Source organism: Artemia franciscana, chromosome 17 (assembly GCF_032884065.1).
Source record: "Artemia franciscana chromosome 17, ASM3288406v1, whole genome shotgun sequence".
Taxonomy (NCBI): Eukaryota; Metazoa; Arthropoda; class Branchiopoda; order Anostraca; family Artemiidae; genus Artemia; species Artemia franciscana.
The window spans coordinates 6,391,228-6,412,876 of NC_088879.1; the positions used below are offsets into that span (position 1 = coordinate 6,391,228).

A 21,649-nucleotide genomic window follows, 5' to 3' on the forward strand; every position below is an offset into this window, starting at 1 on the left:
GCTTGTTTGAATAAAATCTCGATTTTGGCTTTCTAGCAGTTCAGCGAAATGACCTATTTTGGCAATTGTTAATAAATTGTTTGTGTGTCAATCAGTCGGTGATAGATACAGAATCAAAGCATTTTCACCATCAAATACATATGAAGCAAGCAATAGGTGTAATATTTTGAAGCAATTACATAAATTAAATGAATTAATTTATAATTTTTAAATAAACTAATTTAAATAAATTAAATAAAATAAGAAAAAATACTGGTTGCGAGGGCCATGTGCTGCTTACTGCTCATAGAAGGCGCTGGCTGATAGCAGGTTTTCTACGTTCCTGTGTGGAAGCTGGAAATTTGTTATTGTTCATGAACAAAAAAAAAAAAGGTCTGTTGTTTTCTTGGAAAAGTCAGTATCTTATTAAAATTTTTACCATTTTCAAGTGTTTTATTTAATTCTAAATATAAATAAAAAGGTTATAGGGTCTAAGAAATTATTCAATCGGATTAATATAATGACGTATTAAAATGACGCTATGATTCATTTACTCAAAGCTATCACTCCATTCAATCATTCACTTTGATTGCTGTACTTGGGCAAGGAAATATTTTGCTCACCCTGGGAAACAGCATGAACTAAAGGGCAAAAGGTACAGCCAAAGCTTGTAACATAGCCTCAGCTTGTAAGTATTTCAATTTTAGAAATAATAGTAAAGACTGTATTCGATTTTACCTTTCGGGGCAAAGTTGTAAAGTATTATTTTTTGCATATGGTTAAACGAACAATATTGATTGGATGTCAGGAAATAGAGATTGAAGTTGGTTCAACCAACTTCAATAACCAACTAGCTTGTAACTTATAGTATCCACTGCTGCGTCAATCCCGACACGAATTTTTTCTGGTGGAACAGACGTACGACAGAATCGCATGGAGGTTCACAAAGAAACGCAGACTTTTGCGTCACTGCGACAAACTCCAGAAGAATTCAAAGCAGGTTCTCAAACTCGTGATCCTTCGTGACCACATCGTGATCCTTGGAATATAATGTGGGCTGGCACCTAACAGCCAAAATAAGCTTTTCAATCAGATCCATGACTTTGGTTATTATTTTTTTTTAATCAGAACAACGCATGCGACTTGTCCTATAAGTTGAAATTATTCAACGCATCCGACATTGCAGCAAAACGGATGGATGATTTTGCATCGTTTGTCGCACGATTTGTGTCATTTGTCGCATGTCGCAGGATTTTGCGCGAAATCGCAGCGGTGGGAACCAGGGGTAAGAATGCAGTGCAATTTGAGACTGTATTTAAGGAATGTGTCATCATTTTTATATTTTATTAAATAGAAAAAATAAGTTTTTTCAACTGAAAGTAAGGAGCGTTATTAAAACTTAAAACGAACAGAAATTACTCCGTATATGAAAGGGGCTCTTCCCTCCTCAACGACCCGCTCTTTGCACTAAAGTTTGACTCTTTCTCTCAAATTTACTTTTTAAAACAGTGAAAAACTTTAGCGTAAAGAGCGGGGCGTTGAGGAGGGAACAGCCCCTTTTATATACGGAGCAATATCTGTTCGTTTTAAGTTTTAATGTCGCTCCTTACTTTCAGTTTAAAAACTTGTTTTTTTTTATTTAGTTTCTGAACGTTTTTGAATTAATGCATGTTTTGATTTTGGCTTTTTGCACATGAATACTTAGAACGAAATTTGCATTTTTTTTTTTTTTTTTTTTTTTTTTTTTTTTTTTTTTGGCTAAATGGCTTTTTTTAGTTTTGATCGGACGATTTTGAAAAAAAAGTGTGGGGGAGGAGGCTTAGTTGCCCTTCAGTCTTTGGGCTACTTAAAAAGGCAACTAGAACTTTTAATTTCTTATGAACGTTTTTATTAATAAGAAATATACGTAACTTCCAAATTAACTTTCGTAACGAACTTCTATAATCGTATATTTTTATTACGTATATGAGTGGGTTTGCTCCCTCTTTAATACCTTGCTCTTTACACTAAAGCTTAAATTTTGTCCCAATTCTTTCAGATGACCCCTGAATCACAAAGGCCGTAAAGTAAATAGTTGAAATTACTAAGAGTACTTTAGCGTAAAGAGCAGATATTTAGGTGGAGATGAACCCCTGATATGCGCAATAATTTCCGTTCGTTTTGCTTTAATGCTGCTCCTTACTTGCAGCTTAAAAAACTTTTTCATATTTATCTTCTCATTATTTTGTTTTAGATAATATTAGAAAATCCTGCGCCCCCTTCATGGGAATTATTTTCTTCCATGATAAACTCCTCCATGGAAAGATCCTCCCATGTAATCCCCCCTTAACCCCCTCCCTATCCAAGAAAAAAATTCCCCTGAAAACGTCTGTACACTTCCCAATAACCATTACTATATGTAAACACTGGTCAAGGTTTGTAACTTGTAGCCCCTCTCCCGGGGACTTTGAGGGAGCAAGTCGTCCCCAAAGACAAAGTTTATAGGTTTTTCGACTATGCTGAAAAAAAGGGCTATCTCAGAATTTTGACCCGTTGACTTTGGAAAAAATGAGCGTGGGAGGGGTGTAGGTGCCCTCCAATATTTTTGGTCACTTAAAAAGAGCACTAGAACTTTTAATTTCCGTTTGAATGAGCCTTCTTGCAACATTTTAGGACCACGGGTCGATACGATCAATCCTGACAAAAAGAATCTTCCTTAAGATTCTATTACTTTTAGGGGGTGTTTTCCCCTATTATCCAAAATAAAACATATTTTCTCAGGCTCGTAACTTTTGGTTAGTAAGACTAAATGATGAAAGATGAAACTCATATATTTTAAATCAGCATGAAAATCCGATTCTTTTGATGTATCTATTAGTATCAAAATCCCATTTTTTTAAAGTTTCGTTTACTATTGAGCCGGATCGCTCCTTACTGCAGTTCTTTACCACGAACTGTTCGATATTATTTGTTTTATGTATTTGTATTTATAATCCTATTTTATTCATTTTGAGACATGCCGTTTTTAATGTTTTGAGAATTTGACAACTGCAGCATTCAATCTGTGGCGAAGAATTAAAATCTAAGTGTTGCTTCTGCAGCACTCCGTCGGTCTGGAAAGTTTGCACTTCTGAGCAAAGCTGACCAAAGGTTGCTCTAGTATTTTATGTCGCCAAGCAACTTTTATCGATTTTCTGAATGTGTTAAGTTGTAACTTCACTCCTTGCCTTGGTTTGGAAAAAAATAATTTGATTCATGCTGTTTCAAGAAAACTATCTATAAAATTTGAAAAAAAAGGCTCATTTACATGTATTTGCGTTTCAAAATAAAGTTCCTAAAATTAATTTTATTAAATGAAAAGGAATCCGAACCCACTATTTCACGTAAGTCATCAGTTCTCGGAAGTTCAAAGTTAAAAGACCATTCCAAACACACAAGGCACACTGTTTGGAAATTGATTTAAATATCGATGCCCTTACTACAATCCTTAATTCAAAATAAAAAAAAAAGGTAAAGGATACGGCATTAGACTTTACAGTCCCTACCGGCGGTGCTGATCTCCGTTTCTTGGCCCTTCAGCCAGGAAGTGCAATGGGGGGTTGGGGGCCAACCATCCTGTGCTTTCGCACACCCTTCCTGTTTACCTTCCCCAGATTTCTCCAGGTACCCATTTAAAGCTGGGTCGACTCTGGCTAAGCTTACAGAGTCACGCCACTGACTCCCGTCCCAAACTGAACAATTGGGTACACTGGGATTCGAACCCGCGTCCTTTCAGACAAAGGATCCCGAATCCAGCGCACCAGTTGTTTTTTAGCTGAAAATAAAAAGCATATGAAAGTAATGTGAGTAAAGAGGTTCTAAAAACAAGAGCCGAAATCATTTGTCTTTTATTTATGTATGTAAGGTCTATATTTTAGGGACAAGAAATGTCACTATCAGAGCTGCTAGAATTCCATGAGACATTGGAGGAATATTTTGATGATGCACTGACATTTTTTGGGAGGTTTCACTGGATTTACGACTCCCCTAACAATGAAATTTTGATTCGTAATGTCTTAGAAAAGATACCCTTGGAATGGTGTAGTATTGACCCCAACCAGATAGAAGCATATTTTGATAGTTTTGCAACGCCTCAACGCTATAGCTGTGAAGAGGTATTTGATATTTTATCAAAGTTTTATTAAATGATGAACATAATAAATCATTTGAGCGGAAATTGCTGCATATTAAAACTGTTTTACTGTCAAAATGCTTGTTTTATTTTTAAGAAATTTTTAAGAAGATGTTTGCCCGCAGCAACAGCATCACTCTTGATATGGAAATGGCGAAGAGACGGGTGATGGAGGAGTACTACTTTTATGTGGCAGTTCTTTTACTGACTTTATCTATGATCTCAATCCTTAGGATTTTACATTTACGATCTTTAATCTCATGATTGTTTATGAGTCTGGTCGTTGCTGACTCTGACACATTAATTTTTTCCGTGGCAGTTTTTATGGCACTTGGTGTTAACCAAGTGACATATAGCGATTGCAAATTCTGTCGGTCTGTCTGTCGGTCTGTCGGTCCGGGTTTTGCTACTTTAGGCACTTCCAGGTAAGCTAGGACGATGAAATTTGGCAAACGTATCATGGACCAGACCAGATTAAATTAGAAATAGTTGTTTTCCCTATTTGACCATCTGGAAGGAGTGGGGGGGCCCGATAATTCGGAAAAAATAGATAAAAAGAAGTATTTTTAACTTACGAATGGGTGATGGGATCTTAATGAAATTTGATGTTTGGAAGGATATCGTGTCCCAGAACTCTTATTTTAAATCCAGACCGGATCTGGTGATGTTGGGCAGAGTTGGAGGGGGGGATGAAACTTGGTGGAAAAAATAAGCAGAAGTCCTAGATACGTGATTGACATAACTGGAATGGGTCTGCTCTGTTTGGGGGAGTTGGGGGGAGAAGGTTAATTCTCAAAAATTAGAAAAAATGAGGTATTTTTAACTTACGAAGGAGTGATCAGACCTTAATGAAATATCATATTTAGAAGGACCTCTTAACTCAGATCTCTTACTTTAAATCCCGACCGGATCCAGAGTCATTAGGGGGGAGGGGTTGGGGGGAACCAGAAATCTTGGAAAACACTTAAAGCGGAGAGATCAGGATGAAACTTGGTGAGAAAAATAAAAACAAGTCCAAGATACGTGACTGACATAACTGGAATGGATCCACTCTAGATCCGATGACATATGGGGGCGTTGGGGGGGAACCTAAAATCTTGGAAAACGCTTAGACTGGAGGGATCGGGATGAAAATTGGTGGGGAAAATAAGCAAAAGTTCTAGATACGTGATTGACATAATTGGAACGGATCCGCTCTATTTGGGGGAGTTTGGGGGGGAGGGTTAATTCTGAAAAATTAGAAAAAATGAGGTATTTTTAACTTAAGAATGAGTGATTGTATCTTAATGAAATTTCATATTTAGAAGGACATCGTAACACATGTCCAAGATACGCGACTGACATAATCGTACTGGATCCGGCCTCTTTGGTGGATTTGGGGGGGAGGGAGTAATTCGGAAAAATTTGAAAAAATAAGGTATTTGTAACTTACAAACGTGGGATCATATCTTAATAAAATTTGATATTTAGAAGGATCTTGTGCTTTACAGCTCTTATTTTAAATCACGACCAGATCCGGTGGCATTGGGGGGAGTTGGAGGGGGAAATTGGAATTCTTGGAAAACGTGAAAATTGAGATATCTTTATCTTACGAATGGGTGATCGGATCTTAATGAAAATTAATATATAGAAGGATCTTATGTCTCATATGCTCCATTTTCAATTCGAATTGGATCCGGGGACATAGGGGGCTGGAGGGGGGGAAACAGAAATCTTGGAAAACGCTTAGAGTGGAGAGATCAGGATGAAACTTGATGGGAAGAATAAGTACAAGCTATAGATACGTGATTGACATAATTAGAACGGATCTGTTCACTTTGGAGGAGCTGGGGGGTGTTGATTTGGAAAAATTAAAAAAATTGAGGAATTTTTAACTTAAGACCGGGCGACCGGATCTTAATGAAATTTGATATTCAGAAGGAACTGATGTCTCAGAGCTCTTATTTCAAATCCCGAACAGATCTGTTGACGTTGGGGGGAGTTGGAGGGGGAAACTGGAAATCTTGGAAAACGCTTTGAGTTGAGAAATCAGGGTGAAACTTGGTGGGTAAAATAAGCAAATGTCGTAGATACTTGATTGACGTAACCGTACTGGATACATTCTCTTTGAGGCAGTTAGGGGGTGGTGTTCAGTGCTTTGGTGAGTTTGGTGCTTCTGGACGTGCTAGGACGATGGAAATGGGTAGGCGTGTCCGGGAGCTGCACAAATTGACTTGATAAAGTTGTTTTCCCCGATTATACCATCTGGGGGGGCTGAAGGGATAGGAAAAAGTAGAAAAAATGACGTATTTATAACTTACGATTGGGTGATAGGACCTTAATGAATTTTGATATTTAGAAGGACCTTGTGACTCAGAGCTCTTATTTTAAATCCCGACCGGCATTAAGCCTCCGATTTTTCTTTTAAATCCATCTTTTGAATCTTAGAATTTGCTAGAGCTCATACCATATGAGCTCTTGGCTCTTGGCTCGTCCGACCTCGTCACAAGTGCCATATGAGCTCTTAGCTCTTGTTTTATTGAATTTTTCTATGATCTTAATCCTTAGGATTTTACATTTGCGATCTTTAATCTCACGATTGTTTATGAGTCTGGTCGCTGCTGACTTTGAAAACATTGACTTTGAAACATTAATTTTTCCTTGGCAGTTTTTTTTTTACTGAATTTTTCTATGATCTTAATCCTTAGGATTTTACATTTACGATCGTTAATCTCATGATTGTTTATGAGTCTGGTCGTTGCTGACTTTGAAAACCTTGACCTGGCTTCATCATGGTGCCTTTCGTCGAAAGTAAAATTGTATGAGGATTCATAGTTTAAAAAAAACAACTGTGGGTGCTTAGGTGTGATCCTGGGCTCCAAACCCTCTCCCTCCTCAAAACTTTGTATATAAAAATATTTTTCTCCTATTTGGGATCGGGATGCTTTGCGCAGTTTTATTCTGATTATCTAACAGAAACTAAATTATTAAATTGTATTAATTATAGTTTTCAGTGATTAAAGAACTAATAAATATTAAGTTTTTATTAATATTAGTTATCATTCAAATGATCTTTCGACAATCATTTTAGCGTTACGCCCCCCCCCCCCCCCCCCCAAATAGGTATAAAAAACAATGTCAGCCGCTTAACAACAGCCAACTGCCACTTCCCAACCACCAACCACCACTTCCCAAAGTCATAATAAATAACTATTGTAACGTAATAATTTGTCTTGTGAGTAGAACCTTATTATATCACTGATACTTGATTGAAACTTGCTTATTCGTTTTCCGGAGTTGTTGTTTTATTAGTTGTTATTTTTTGTTATTTTTGCGTTTGCATGTATTTGTTTGCACATTTGATAGAATTATAATTGATTAGTGTTTTTTTTAATATATGAGTGCCTGTTTTTTTTCTGGCCATCCACGACCTCCTGTCTACAGTGTCCCAATACTCTGGTATGTCGTGACCTCGAGGGAGAGAAAAAATGATTTAAATTATAAAAAATGATTGAATTTGATTATAGATAAAACAATTTTTCCTTGGATTTATCAAGTTACGATTTTTGAAAAGAAAATCATACAATAGTAATTAATCAGATTAGCTGAGGGGTTGTTGATTGGCCCAAGTCTGCTATAGGGCCCAAGGGCTTGATGCATAAAAATATGCTACTCCTCATTTTGAGCAGCGTCATTCAGAGATTATTTAGGAGTTTCTAGTTTTAACTACTTATTATTAGTTAATAGACCAAACTTAGTCAACGCTTGACGTCAATGATTAAATCAATCATAAGGTATAAGTATCAATTATAAAGTATTGAATAATAAAGTATCAATTATCAATTATAAAGTGTAGAATAAAGATAATCTTCTCATCAATGGATTTCCACAGCCAAGATTATTATATGAGCTAAATCATTATATTTCTACGTATATATTATTATATACGTAAATTATTATATTTCTATGAGCTAAAGTACAGTTAAGTGAAGCAGCGGCTTAATGTGCTAAAATTTAGGAGGCTAAGACGGCTCAAAACAGCCCAAAATTTTTAAAATGTTTTTCCATAAAATACTGGTTGGTGAGAAAAAGTGTAGGCTAGTTTAGAGCTGATTCTCTAGCCTAGGAATTATAATAGGAGACAGATGTAGAACTTTTATGAAAAAGATTCAGAAACCTTTCAAAAATGACGTCAATTTCAGTGTGACGTCATTTTCGAGGGGTTTCCTCTTTCAAAATTCATGTAACTTTTTTTCTAAATAATATTTTTTAAGGCTAAGGAGAATAACAAATACAATCCCTTGATCAACTCTAAATGGCATTTTTTTCTAAATTGCAATTTTTTCTGGCAATTTTTTTAGAAACATATTGTCCTTGTCAGCCAACCGTCTAGGGCTAAACAGAAAGCAGGTCTTTCGCGGTTGGGGTGAGATGATGTTGTGAAGAAAGATTTAAGAAAAATGAAATTTCCTGGGAGAGTGTAAAGAGGAAGGCTATGAATAGATTAGGATGGAGGAGGAGAGTGCATAGCTCTGTTGGCTTCAGGTGACTTGGTACTGTTGTGAGTTGTAAGTAGTAGTAGTTACTATGGACTGCTTTACTTTTAGGGGCCCCATTAAAGGCTCATAATGTAATGTACTCAGAAGCAACTATTTAATAACGGAAGAGCATAAAAAAGGCATTAAGTGATGTATTCAATTTCGTCCTAGCTAAATTATGTTGTCAACTATAAGTTTACCGAATTTGTGCCACTTTAGTCAATTCTGGAATCTAGCACTCTGGGATAAATCAATTTTGTGGAGGAAAGATAGGGGGAAAATGGTCAAACATCAGGGAAATTCCAGCAGATTTTTTTTTTTTACACCAAGATGTTTTACACCAAGAACAATCAGCTGAATTATACAAAAAAATAATCCAGCAAAATCCCCCTTGCGCAAGCTTCTCAAATTTGCCCTTGAAGGGGAATATGAGGGGAAAATCGATTTTTGTGTTTATAAATATTTTGGAGTTTAAATAGTCGCTTACTTTCAAATCAATCATGCTGACTGCAAATCTGAATTCAGGTTTCTATTTTTCTGTACTCTTATGCCCATTTCCACCCTAAAATAACGGGGAGGGGGAGGGGGATATTCTCTATTTTTTTATCGTTTCCTATGGAATGAACGGATGCTGAGCGGATGATGTAAAGATGAAAACTTGATTTTACGTAATGACCTGGAAAAACTCTAGTCATTACCTTCGACCAGCCGCTTTACTGGAAGGCAAAGTGTATCGTTGATGCAGAGCTTGCTACAAGTGCTTTAAGAAATGCTATTGCTGTCCTAGGTGAATTTCACACACGGCTGAGTTTCCTGGGAGTCATTGCCTTCCTTATGGCTGATTCGGGACTTTCAGAAATCCCCATTCAAGCATACGCGCCTAACACTAGATGAGGTATGTTACAAGGTAAATCTGTCTCTCGTGCTGTTCAAGGCCATGGTCTGTTGGAGGTAGCCCTTTATGCGAACTTTTTATCATCAGAACTGAATAGCAGAGTGTTTGGCGACAATGACATGGTACCAGAACCACTTGAAAAAACAAAACAGGCATATGAACTGCTCCTTGAAGTGCAGACGAAGCGCGGGTGTCGGAAGCAGCGGAGCTTATCCATAAAATAGTTCATAGTGTATTATCTGAGTCCAGAACTGCCTTAATTTGCTGCCTCCAGGCATAATCTTTACACGAAGTCTACTTGGCTACTCGTGCAGTCGATTTTTTAGTTGAGGAAGGGCAATCCAGAGCAGTAGAGAATGTTAAAGGAATACCTGTTCATCCAGAGAGCTGACAGCTACTGGGTGGCACTTTCTCCTGATTTGCTGATCAGGCAAACCTTAATTAGAAGTATGAAAATGGGTGGCGGTCTGACCAGGGGTAGGTGCATCACTGATTGTAGCAGATAATTTGGACATCTGCTATGCCTACATTGCTTCCCGTTAACGAACGCATGCAGAACCTGAGAGGCCTTGCAGAGTTGGCTATTGGAAATCACACAGAAGCGATATCTTTGAGGAGAGCTAGAGATCTGATGGACATAGAAAAGATAGTTCAATACATTGAGTCCCTAGAACCCTTCAGACAGGATTCACAACTATTAAACGTAGTCGTATGTTTTAAGAAGAAAGTATAAAGCTGTAGCTATGGCTGAGAAGTGTAACTATGGCTAATTCTCCAACATCTAGCCGCAATGGCTAGCACCAATGGCTCTTGAACTTGAACAGGGTTCTGTCGTTCGAGTTCTGTACTTTTCCATCATTGCTCTTTAGTTCGTTCTAGGTGAGGAGGACAACTGACAAGACCTCTCTAACAAATACTCTGATGAAGATTTGGGGCTCTGTGGTTCAGTGACATTGCCCAAAAATTAATTTGAGAAGTCCCAAAAATAAACAACGCTTCACCAACCTACTTACTGACAGGCTGGAAAACTCAGGATATAAACCCTGCGTACTCACGATGTTGCCGATGTCTTAGTTGTACAAATTGCAGTCAGTTGTCTTGAAACTTTGTCGAGAAATTGGATTTGGAATGATACCCATTTTTATGCAGACGTACTCACATGAAAATAACCGATGAGTGTATGACATAGAAAGGATCAAGAACAAACTAGGAACCAAATCAGCAGAAAGTCTACTCGTTTGCCACGCAATGTCTGGCAGCAATGCAGCATCTAGACTTCATGGCGTTGGGGAACCAGCAGTGGTTGCCTTGTCACTCAAAGATGGGACTTTTTGGATTCTTGCAAGATCTTCATGGCACCATGATCGAACCACCAGAAGATCACCAAAGCTGGAGAGAAAGCTTTGCTCCGCATATACAAAGGGAAAGACGCTGAAGGATGTCCGGGTGCGGCCAATGCGGGTTGCAAGTTCAAATGCTTTTGTTGAGGTAGAGCGGCTTCCGCCAACTTTGGGGGCCGCAAAACACTACTTTTACGGGTGCTTTTTGCAAATAATGAAGTGGCAAGGCACGTCCAATTCGCTACAGCCCGAAAAGTGGGGTTGGCACTTCTCTTCGTCACGAAATACGTATCTTTCCATTATGACAGATGCTTTGCCAGCACCAGAAAATCTGCTGAAGATGGTGCGGTGCCAGTTCACAAGCGGATGCGGGTCTGTCAGACGAAGCTGCGGTAGGAACGATTTGCCCTGCAGCTTCGCCTGTGGGGAGTGTTAAGGGGCGTTATGTGCTAACGCTGCAGCAAGACAGAATGAGGACGATAATAAAGACGAATAGAAAGAAGAATTAGCTTTAGGTTGTGCTTTAAAATCAAAATGTTTTTGTGATTAATTTACCTGAGTTCTAAGCGTACCTTTTTATAACTGATTGATCTGAAGTTTTTATCTCAATTAAAGAAGTGGTTTTCAGAAAGTTATACTTAGCAACCCCTAATATTACATGCGCCTCAGAGGCTGAAATCAGGTAAATAGTAAAATAAACTGCTTTTTGACCTCATATTTGGCAATACACTACTTTGTCTGATATAAAATGATTCTTTAGCGGCAGGAATTCGTCAGATAATGACCTGCGTACTTTACCCACCCTTCCACCCATTCCATGGAGGTGAAAATTGATACCCTGATATGGAAAAATGAATTTCTGACGTCGTATTCGGATATTTAAACTCCAAAACAATACGACTATTTAAACTCCAAAACATTTATAAACACAAAAAACAATTTTCACCCCTCATTTTCTCCTTTCAAGGGTATATTCGGGACGCTTGTGCAAGAGGGACTTTGGCGGATTTTTTTGTGTGCAATTCAACTGATTTTTCTAAACATTTTGATGTAGAAAAAATTCTGTTGCAATTTCCCCGAGATCCAACCGTATTTTTACTCCACTAATTGTCTCTACTTTATTTTGACTAGTCAGGTTTTTTTTTATTTGTTTTTGATTTTGCTTTTTTGATTTGTCTTGGCTTAAAAAAGAGAAAAAGAGTTAGGATTTTGTCAAATTAAAAAAAAATGCGATTGGGTCCCAAGACAAGCAAAGGTACCTTGCATACCTTACAAAATTGTATTTATTGCTGACCAAAATTTCCCACTTATGGCCGTGGTCAAAAATCGAATTTATCACCTTTACCAAAAATTTTCACTTTGACCCATATGTAATTTGTAATAGTTGTAACATTTTTCCCTTTCCTTTTTATTTTGGCTTCCAAAATGGGTTTGGTTAAGTATGTTGAATTCAGTTGTTTCCCAAAAAACGATGACGAATAGCAAGGTCTTATCCAGGGGGTGGGGTTCTGGGTTTGAACCCCCCTCCCGAAGTTTTTGTCCGATTCTTAAAATCGTAACAAAAATGCACATGAACAAATCCTTGAACAAAATTCCCCCCTCCCCGAACAAAAATCGTGGATATACTCGTGCTTGCTACATCGTCTTCTGAGGAACGATGGTGACAAATCATTGTTTTCTGAGGTGGTGACAAACCATTTCAAGTAATAGTTTTGCTGGAATTTAGGGTTGTTTAATATTCTCGTCACATTGGAAGTTTCAGAGCACTATAACTTATGGGATTGCTTCCAAGGATGTGTTATCAAGAGCAAGCCCCCTGACTCCAAGAAGGTGGTCTTACTCAAAGATTCTGAGTCTATATGTCGATATGTCCATAAGTCAATCACCAACTCTAACATAGAGATTTGGAGAAAAATGGAGATTTTTCTCCATTTGGAGAAAATGGAGAAAAAACATGGAGATTTGGAGAAACAGAGCGTTCAAGAAACGGGTGTCGAGCTTCATTTCCATCATGCTCAGCAATCTGACCTGATATAAGGATATAACCTGTAAACCTTATTATATAAAGTTATAACGCATATCTTATTTAATATACCTTTTTTGTCCGTATGTTTATAAATGTTCTTATATTTTTGTCGTGTCTAAAGTGCCCCCCATAAAAAAGAAAAAGTGCCCCCCATAAAAAAGAAAAACAAACTTTTACAAATAACTGAATGCTGATAACTACTGAAAAAGTCATTTAGTAGGGTAACTGATAAATGATTTGTTATACGGGATGGAAAAAGAATATAGATTTTTTAAATTTATAATTTATCTTTAGTTTTTGCTCTAGTATGGTTTGGCCACTGCTATTATTCTTCCTAAAATTAATTTTAAAAAATAAAATGGTCTCCAAAAAATATCTTTAGCCTACTTTGCTCAACTGTAAAATGTTATATTCCTTTTGATTTAGTCTGAAATATACTCCTTAATTCCTTTCGTCCTTAATTCCTTGATTTTTTAATTCTTCTCAATCCTTTAATCAATACATTCCTAATGTTCCTATAAATCTCTTCCTTAAAGCAAAGGATGTGCCCAGGGCCTAATCTAACGAAATTGAAAACATTCGTTTCCCTTTCAATATAACATGAAATATATCCCTAATTCTTTGCCATACTTTATTTCTTTGATTCCTTAATCAACGTATTCCTACCGTTAAATATGTGTCTTAAAGCGAATGATGCTTAAAACCTACTTGGCTGAAATTTCAAATGTTTGACCAATCTTGAGTATAATATGGAACATACTTCTTAATTTGTCTTATCCTGAATTCTTTGATTTCATGATTCATCATATTCCTTTAATCAACATATTCCTACCGTTAAAATGTTCCTTAAAACGAATAATGTTTAGGGGCTACTTTGCTAAAATTTATCACTTTGCTCTTTACTGTATTTGTGGTAAAGAAGAAATGGAAGAATATTAGTACCATTTCTTTATTATCGTTTCTAGTCTATACCTGAAAGTCTCAAGGATTTTGCGCGTATGACGAGGAAGCTGTCACTCAACATCCCAGAATTCAACCTTAAAAAAGCTGATGATCTCCCAATTATTATGAAGGGTTTGAGTCCCAAGAAGTTACATGAAATTCTGCGGCTTTGTGCTTTGGTAAAACTCTTTGAAGAAGAAGGAATTTCAGGTGTCGTTGACATTGGCTGTGGGCTAGTGAGTATGATTGAATTGACCCCCGTTTGTTTGTGTATTATATTTCGATCACATTGTAGGAAGATTCCAGAAATTTAAAATTATCTGCAACTAAAGTGCCAATTATGTATACCGTTTGTAATTTCCTGAGTTGAACATTGTTCAACTTTCATATAAATTTATTTATCTTTTAGTATTTATTATGTTAATATATATATATATATATATATATATATATATATATATATATATATATATATATATATATATATATATATATATATATATATATACTTAGAACTTAGTTCCTCCAGGGCCAGGTGTGGCACACAGAGCGTCTACAAAGCCTTTCAAGACTTCTTGGAGCGGAGCTGCGGTAGTGACGTCCTCAAATTTCAGTCGGAGTAACACCTCTGCTGTCCTCAGGTCTCGGACGTACTGTCGTCTCAAGGTATGTTTCGGTCGACCTCTTTGACGCCTCCCCTCTGGGTTCCGCTCGTATACGGTTCTTGGAAGTCAGTCCTCAGATATTCGAAGGATCTGGACAACGTAGGTCCATCCCCTTCGCTTCAGCAGATCGGTAATAAAAGGCTTGCCAGTCCGTTTATGAAATTCTATTTTTGTGACGTTCTCCTGCCGCGGTATGTTGAGGAGTCTTCTAAGGCACATATTCTCAAACGCTTGAAAACGCTTCTCTAGCTGTATATTAAGTTTCCAGCATTCAGTTTCACATAACGGTTAGTGAATGAGTGTTAGCCAGGTTTAAGTGTGTTGGTCAAACGTATTTGATGTTATTGAACCCAGAATTCGAAATCTGTCCCTTGGGGGCTTATGATAGTTTTTTTCGAATTAAATACATTATTTATCAACAGCAGGTTTTCTATTTGTAACAGAAACCTGGGAAGGATGCAAATCCATAGTAACATACTATATAGTAACATATATAATAATAACATATATAATAACATATAGTACATACTATATATAGTAACTATATAATAGGTAGTAGTTGGGAACAAACTAGTGTTAGCATCAGCTTTTAAAACCGATCATTTTAATTACCGGCTTCTGTGACACATGTCAGATATGGCGTTAAAATCAAGAAAACACTAATCTCATTCATGGATTTTTTTTTATTGACAAATTTCCCTTTGGATGTGACATAAATCTGACTTATATGATGCTGATGGTAACAGATGTGGTGTGGCTTGGATCTTAATTTGGATTGTTTTCATCTATTTCTTCATTGTCATAGATTTAATGTCTTAGCTACACCATGGTCACATGTGTCGTTATTCACATGGACATGTGAATAACATGAGGCTTTTCATGGGGCGCCACACTTGTATTTAAGAAACGGAAAATTGAACCTGCGAGAAAATGGTTTAAAAAGTTTGATCAAACACTAATTTATATCCAGCTATTCTCTACTAATACTAAGCCTTCTTAGCTTTTGTCAGATTTTGTTGCACATAGAAAAATTGTTTGTCCAAGCTTCCATTTTTTCAAGTTTAAAAGAAGCATGCATTCATTGCTCGATTTGGTTTAATAAACGTGCCTTCTCGGATTCGGTCTTCCAGTAACGGTTTATGTAAAAAAAAACTATCAACTTTATTCACGTTTACGAACCTCTGCAACCTTTTTTCCATATTGATACTGGTTAATTAGTTCATGCTGTCTTTGTTAGTTTGAATTTTTTCTCGCTATTTATCGTTTTTGTTTTGTTTATTTATAATACTCGGTACTTTGTGTTTCTATATTTTTACGGATGATAAAGTTCATTCATTCATAACTCTCGACTCTGATTGGTCAATCAAGAAGAAAGCTGAACAATGTTGAACTCGCAAAATTACGAACGGTGTACGTAATTGGCGCTGTAGTCGTGCGTAATCTTGATTCGATCAACAAGTGTGACTATAATATCTCCTGGGCATAAGGTTTTTCTTAAGACTTTTTTGTCATTTTGGACAATAGTAATTTGGTAATTTTTTGGTAATAATTTGGTAATGTAATAGTACAGTTTACAGCAATTTATTGGAAAGTGTTTTTCTATTTGTGGTACGGTACGGCTGGTACAAGGGTTGCATTCTAAATTAGCCACAATAAAAACAAAGTTTTTACTAATTTTTATATTTGCTTTTGATTTTATTAAATCTTTATTTGCATCTTTATTTGCATCTTATTTGCATCGATTTTATTTGCATCTTTTGCGTACAAGTTTAAATTATTTTCTATGCGCTTTCATCTTCATCAAAGACTGTGCGGTTTTTATAATGATTGTTGATACTTCACAGCAAGTAATGAGAACAAAATGAAATTTTTTTAAATAATTTTAAATGTATATTTAAATATATTTGAATTAATTTTCGGATTAACTCCTATTTTGATTAACATAACATAATTTGACTTAACTCCAATTTTGACTCAAATGTCAGAGCTTGGCACTTGTGTTTACGATTCTTGATGGCAAATAGAAGTGCCCGTTCTTTGCAATATGTGCACGTAACCATTGCTTCTCACTATCTCCAAGTTTTTGGGGATTTCCCCGAATGAAAATTAGTCTGTCCAATTATCTCCAAAAATCAACGTTCGTAAATAAATGATTATTAACGTAAAATACAAATTATTAATTTTAGTTAACATTAATTTTCGCGAGAATTGGTAAAATCCGTGAAACACATCGAAAACTAAGGGACAACGGAAGCATTTTTTTTCTTTTTTTACGGTTTCCCCTGGACTAGATGTCTCTGGATTGGTTTCGAATGCTTCGTTGAGCTGAGCATTAGTTACTTAAATTTTATCGAGGGGTTGCTTTGAAATTATGCACTACTCCTTTGCCTTGCTTTTGATTTAGGACATTTTGAGACGGAAGACTGTTTTTTTTTTTGTATATTCTTTTTTTCTGCCTGGACTAGATGACTCTGGATTAGGTTTGAATGTATGTTCAAGCATGAGTCATTTGCGTTCTCCGTTTTACTTATTTGTTCCTTGGAAATTGTGCGTTACCCCTTTCTTAGCTTTTGGTATAGTTATTTTTGAGTTCAAAGATTGAATTCTTTTTTCGTATATTCTTTTTTTCTGCCCTGTTCCTTCCTGGTTTTCTTTCATGGTTTCCTCTGGAGTTGATGTCTCTAGATTGGATTCAAATTTTTGTTGGAGCATGAGCTATTTAAGTTCTTTATTTTATTCATTTGTTGCTTTGAAATCATGCGCTACTCCCGTACCTAGCTTTTGATTTAGGGATTTTTGAAGTGGGAATTTGGGATCTTTTTGTATGCTCTTTTTTAATGCCCTGTAATTTCCCGGTTTATTTTCACAGTTTCCCCCGAAGTTGATGTCTCTGGAGTAGGTTTGGATTACCAAGCAGCCTGTTATTTGAATTTTATTGAGGGGATGCTTTGTAATCATATGTTACTCTCTTGCCTAGCTTTTGGTTTAGGAATTTTAGAGGTGAGAGATTGGATTCTTTTTTATTATTTTTTTTTTTGCCCTGTTCCTTCATCTGATGTCTCTGGATTGAATTTCAATGTTTGTTCCAACCTGAGTTATTTGAATTTTATTGATGGGTTGGTTTGAAATCATGCGCTACTCTTTTAGCTATTTTTTGATGAAGCGATTTTTGGGGTGGGAAATTGGATTCTTTTTTTTTATTCTTATTTTCTACACTGTTCCTTTCTTGTTTATGTTCATAATTTCCTTCGAAGTTGATATCTATGTATTGGGTTTGGATGTTTGTTTGAGTATGAGTCATTTGAATTTTATTTAGGATTACTTTAATGCTATGCGCTATTCCCTTACCTAGCTTTTGATTTAGGGGGTTTTGAGGTGGGAGATTAGATTTTTTTTTTTTACATTCTTTTTTTTGCCATGTTTCTTCCTGGTTTCCTTCACACTTTCCCCTGGAGTTGATTTCTCTAGATTTGGTTTGGATGTTTGATTGAAACGAGTTAATTAGATCTTTGCTTAATTTAGTTGTTGCTTTGACATCATGCACTATTCCCTTGCTTAGCATTTGATTAAGGAATACTTGAGGTGCGAGATTTGATTTTTTTTTTTTTGTTCTGGAACTTGTTTTTTCTTTTTTTAACTGTTCCGTCCTGACCCTGGCACCTTATGGAGGAGAATATGTTGAAGTTGTTTTTGTTATAAATTTATTGTTAAATAAATGAACTCTGAACTGCAAATAATAGCACCAATATATTTGTTTAGTATACTATTTCAGTGAATTGAGCCTCAAATTGGTTGAATAGCATATAAACTAATACTCAACTAAACCAAACAGAGTTCGTATAATTCAAAAGGTATAATACAATGGCTACCCTCACTTCATCTCCTTTAACAATTGGCGGGTGACTTTGGTATATGTCAGGCGCATCTAGGTAGATGATTCCTATTTAGTATGTATTGTTATTATGGGCTACGACCCTATTGTAGCATTATATACAGATCATTTATTAGCATTACAAAGGAATTGTTGCCTCTTTTTTTTATTATGGGTGGTTTCTCCTGGGGCTAGGAGCAGGAAAGTATTTGGTTAATTATAATGATTGATGAGGAGGTGAATGATTGAATGAAGATCCTGTCGGGAAGTAGGAATGATGAACACTCTGAGCATTTACGTTTTAAATGAAAGTATTGTAGCTCTCAGCATCCAGGAATGGATTGATATGTTTTTAGTCATGTGAGATTTATTAATTTTTTGTTTTGTCAATACATTCATTGAACATAGATTTCTTTTCAGGGTTATATTGATGAGCTTCTAGAACAAAGAACAAAACTAAAAATCCTCGGAATAGAATCGAATGAATATAGAACTGAAGCAGCCACCCGGAGAACAAAATCTGTTGGTAGAGTTTTTTATAGACATTTAATAATAGATGGCACAAGTGAATGTCTTGACTCTCTTTCTAAACTTACAGAGAACATTTTTGAGCCATCAACTCCGTTATGTCTTCTTGGTCTCCACGCTTGCGGGGACTTGAGTCCAACGATGTTAAAAATTTTTGACGGTTGTGCGTCAGCTGAAGCTTGTATTGTAGTCTCCTGCTGTTACCACCGAATGGACAATAATTTTCCAGTTTCTCAAGGTTTGAAACGGCGTGACATTAAAATATCAAAAACATTTTTAAGAATTGCTGCCCAAGAGAGTTGGGAACAGTGGCGAAAACAGAATAAAATACTTCAATCATGGAACTTATTTTTTCGTGCAAGTCTTGAGCGATTTATTAAAGATTTTAAAGTAACTGCTGCTAAATCCAGACGGAAACCATTGGGAACAAAAAACGCTGGTGATATTGAGAATTTCCTCCGAGTCGGAGTGCGGGCCTACAACTCCGACGAGTGGGAGGACCACTTCATAAAATGGGCACTAACTCAGACTAATTTTATCGACAAAATCAGAATTTTGTGCGTAATTCAGGTAAGCTACCCTTCTATAGTTATATAACAGATGATGTAGAGAGAAAGAGGGAGAGCAAAATATATTAAACATTTTTCAAACATCAAATCCATTCAGTGTTTAAGTGGTAGTTTTGTGGCATCAGTAGGAGGGGGTTTTTTTCTCTGCCCTTGCATTCCCCCCCCCCCCTTCTAACTAAATCTTGAAAAATATGGTTTTGGGGAACTTCATTGAAAACTTCATTTTTAGTATTTTCGTTGAAGAAATTGAAAAATTAACAAAATTACCCCCGCCTCCTGAAAAATTGAAAACATGTTTGCCCTCCCTCAAACTTTTTATAAATTGACGCTAGTGGACGGTTTTTTCTTAATCTACAGAGAAAGGATTTTGTACCCGTCGCGCAGACAATTTATTAAAAAGGTACCAGTTATTGCTATTTGTTGTCTAATTCTGCAGACATTGTATAGTTACATTTATTGAAGTTAGATTTGTAAAAGTTTTCTGTTGAAAATTTAGAGAATGATATTTAATTTTAAACATAGTTTTAATTTAAGCCCATGGGAGACTTCTATTTCCTTAAACACCGGCTCCAAATGCTACTATTTCGTTTGTTATTTATTGAAAGTTGGAAGAAACAAATTCCTCTGATTTATATCTAGCTCTCATAACTAAAAAAAAAAAAATTTTATGCGGGGTGCGGCGTTTGTAACGCCCATTTTTAAATAGAACAAAATTTAAGCTTTTTGGTTGTCCTTCTTTCCCAACCTTCAGGCATTGTCAAAGGTTAGTAACTTAATATTATATTTTCGAAAATTCGTAATAGGCTTGTTTTGTTTAACAATGTTCAAAACGAAATTTAGGAGAAAGAACAAAATAAATGTTGTAAAAAATATAAGGTTGTAGAATTTTGCCATTTATTTGAAATGTTCTTCGTTGTGTTCCGGTACAATTCTGACGTCTGTAAGCAGCACTTACGAACTTTTTACAGAATTCAAAGGTATTTTCATAAAATTTATCGAAATAGCACTATTTAATTCTATAATTGTTTTAGGGCTGAAGATTATAAACTTAATCGTTCAATAGACCCAGCATAAAATCTGGTGGTTATAGGTCAGATGATCTGGGTGGCCATTCAATTGGTCCTCTTCGGCCAACCGATTTAGCTATCATCCAGAAAGAAACTGTCTACCAAACGACTAGAACAAAATAATTACGAAAATTCACATTATGAGACGTAAAATTAAAAAGCGCACTGTGTATGATGCACCCCGTAATACCATTATTTACCTTAATATTGTTTTTTTGTAAATGCAATCTTTGTCTGTTTAATTTCATATGTAGCTTTTGCTCCTCCTGATTTAAGTCCGAGTCCACTTGGCATTGGTCCAGATTATTCTCCCTTGCAGAATAGAAACATGGTTCATGAATTAACACCACTACAATTCATTGAATGAAATTATCTGACAACAACACAGAATACGTGTTTTCTGAATAAGCCTGGGTGACGGCAACTTCAACATTTAAGCATAAGAAATTTTTTGTACCAAGAAAGAGATTACCAACTAAACTTGTTGGATGGTATCTTGCGGAAGCCACGCCTTTCAACATCCTTATAGTTGAGCCTCTCATTTCCTGGAGTACACATTGAGGAGCACAAAGAATAGCTGATGAAACGTGATTAAATTCAACTTGGAGCCTAAACGACTCGGTCACAGATGGTCAAGTGATCGTATCCCATTCGTGAAACAACTGGAACTTATTCGTTCAGCTTTAACCCAGTAAGTCTTAGAGATTGATGCTGGCTGAAATACCTCCAGACTGGCCGCCACAAGTAATGAGTATTGACATTATACGTTATAAGCCAAAGAGAACGGTTAACTTACAAGAGTACTTTTAGATACTCTTATAAGATACTTGTATTTTTACCAGTGTAATAATAAGGTAGGTTAACCTTTAATAAGTTAACCATGCTCTTTGTTTTGATTATAAGTTGCATTTTAATTTCAGGCACGAATACAAAATATAGCTGAACATTTTGTCCTTCTTGATCGACTGGCTTACCTTATTGAGAAAGGCTATCATCCACGACTTGTGCGACTTTTTGACAATGAAATATCACCACGCTCTCTGGCCATTGTCTGTTCCAAGCATTCTGAAACTTTAGCAAACCTTGCAAAAACTTTTTAA

General features: G+C 36.2%; 1 protein-coding gene across 1 annotated transcript; it reads left to right on the top strand.

The window, feature by feature from the left end:
* The first annotated feature begins 10,789 nt into the window (after window positions 1-10,789).
* LOC136037790 (methyltransferase-like protein 25B) lies at window positions 10,790-21,649 on the top strand. Its single transcript, XM_065720622.1, has 4 exons — window positions 10,790-11,029; window positions 13,873-14,085; window positions 18,806-19,483; window positions 21,470-21,649. Exons 1-4 carry the CDS (start codon window positions 10,790-10,792, stop codon window positions 21,647-21,649), a joined length of 1,311 nt encoding a protein of 436 aa, XP_065576694.1.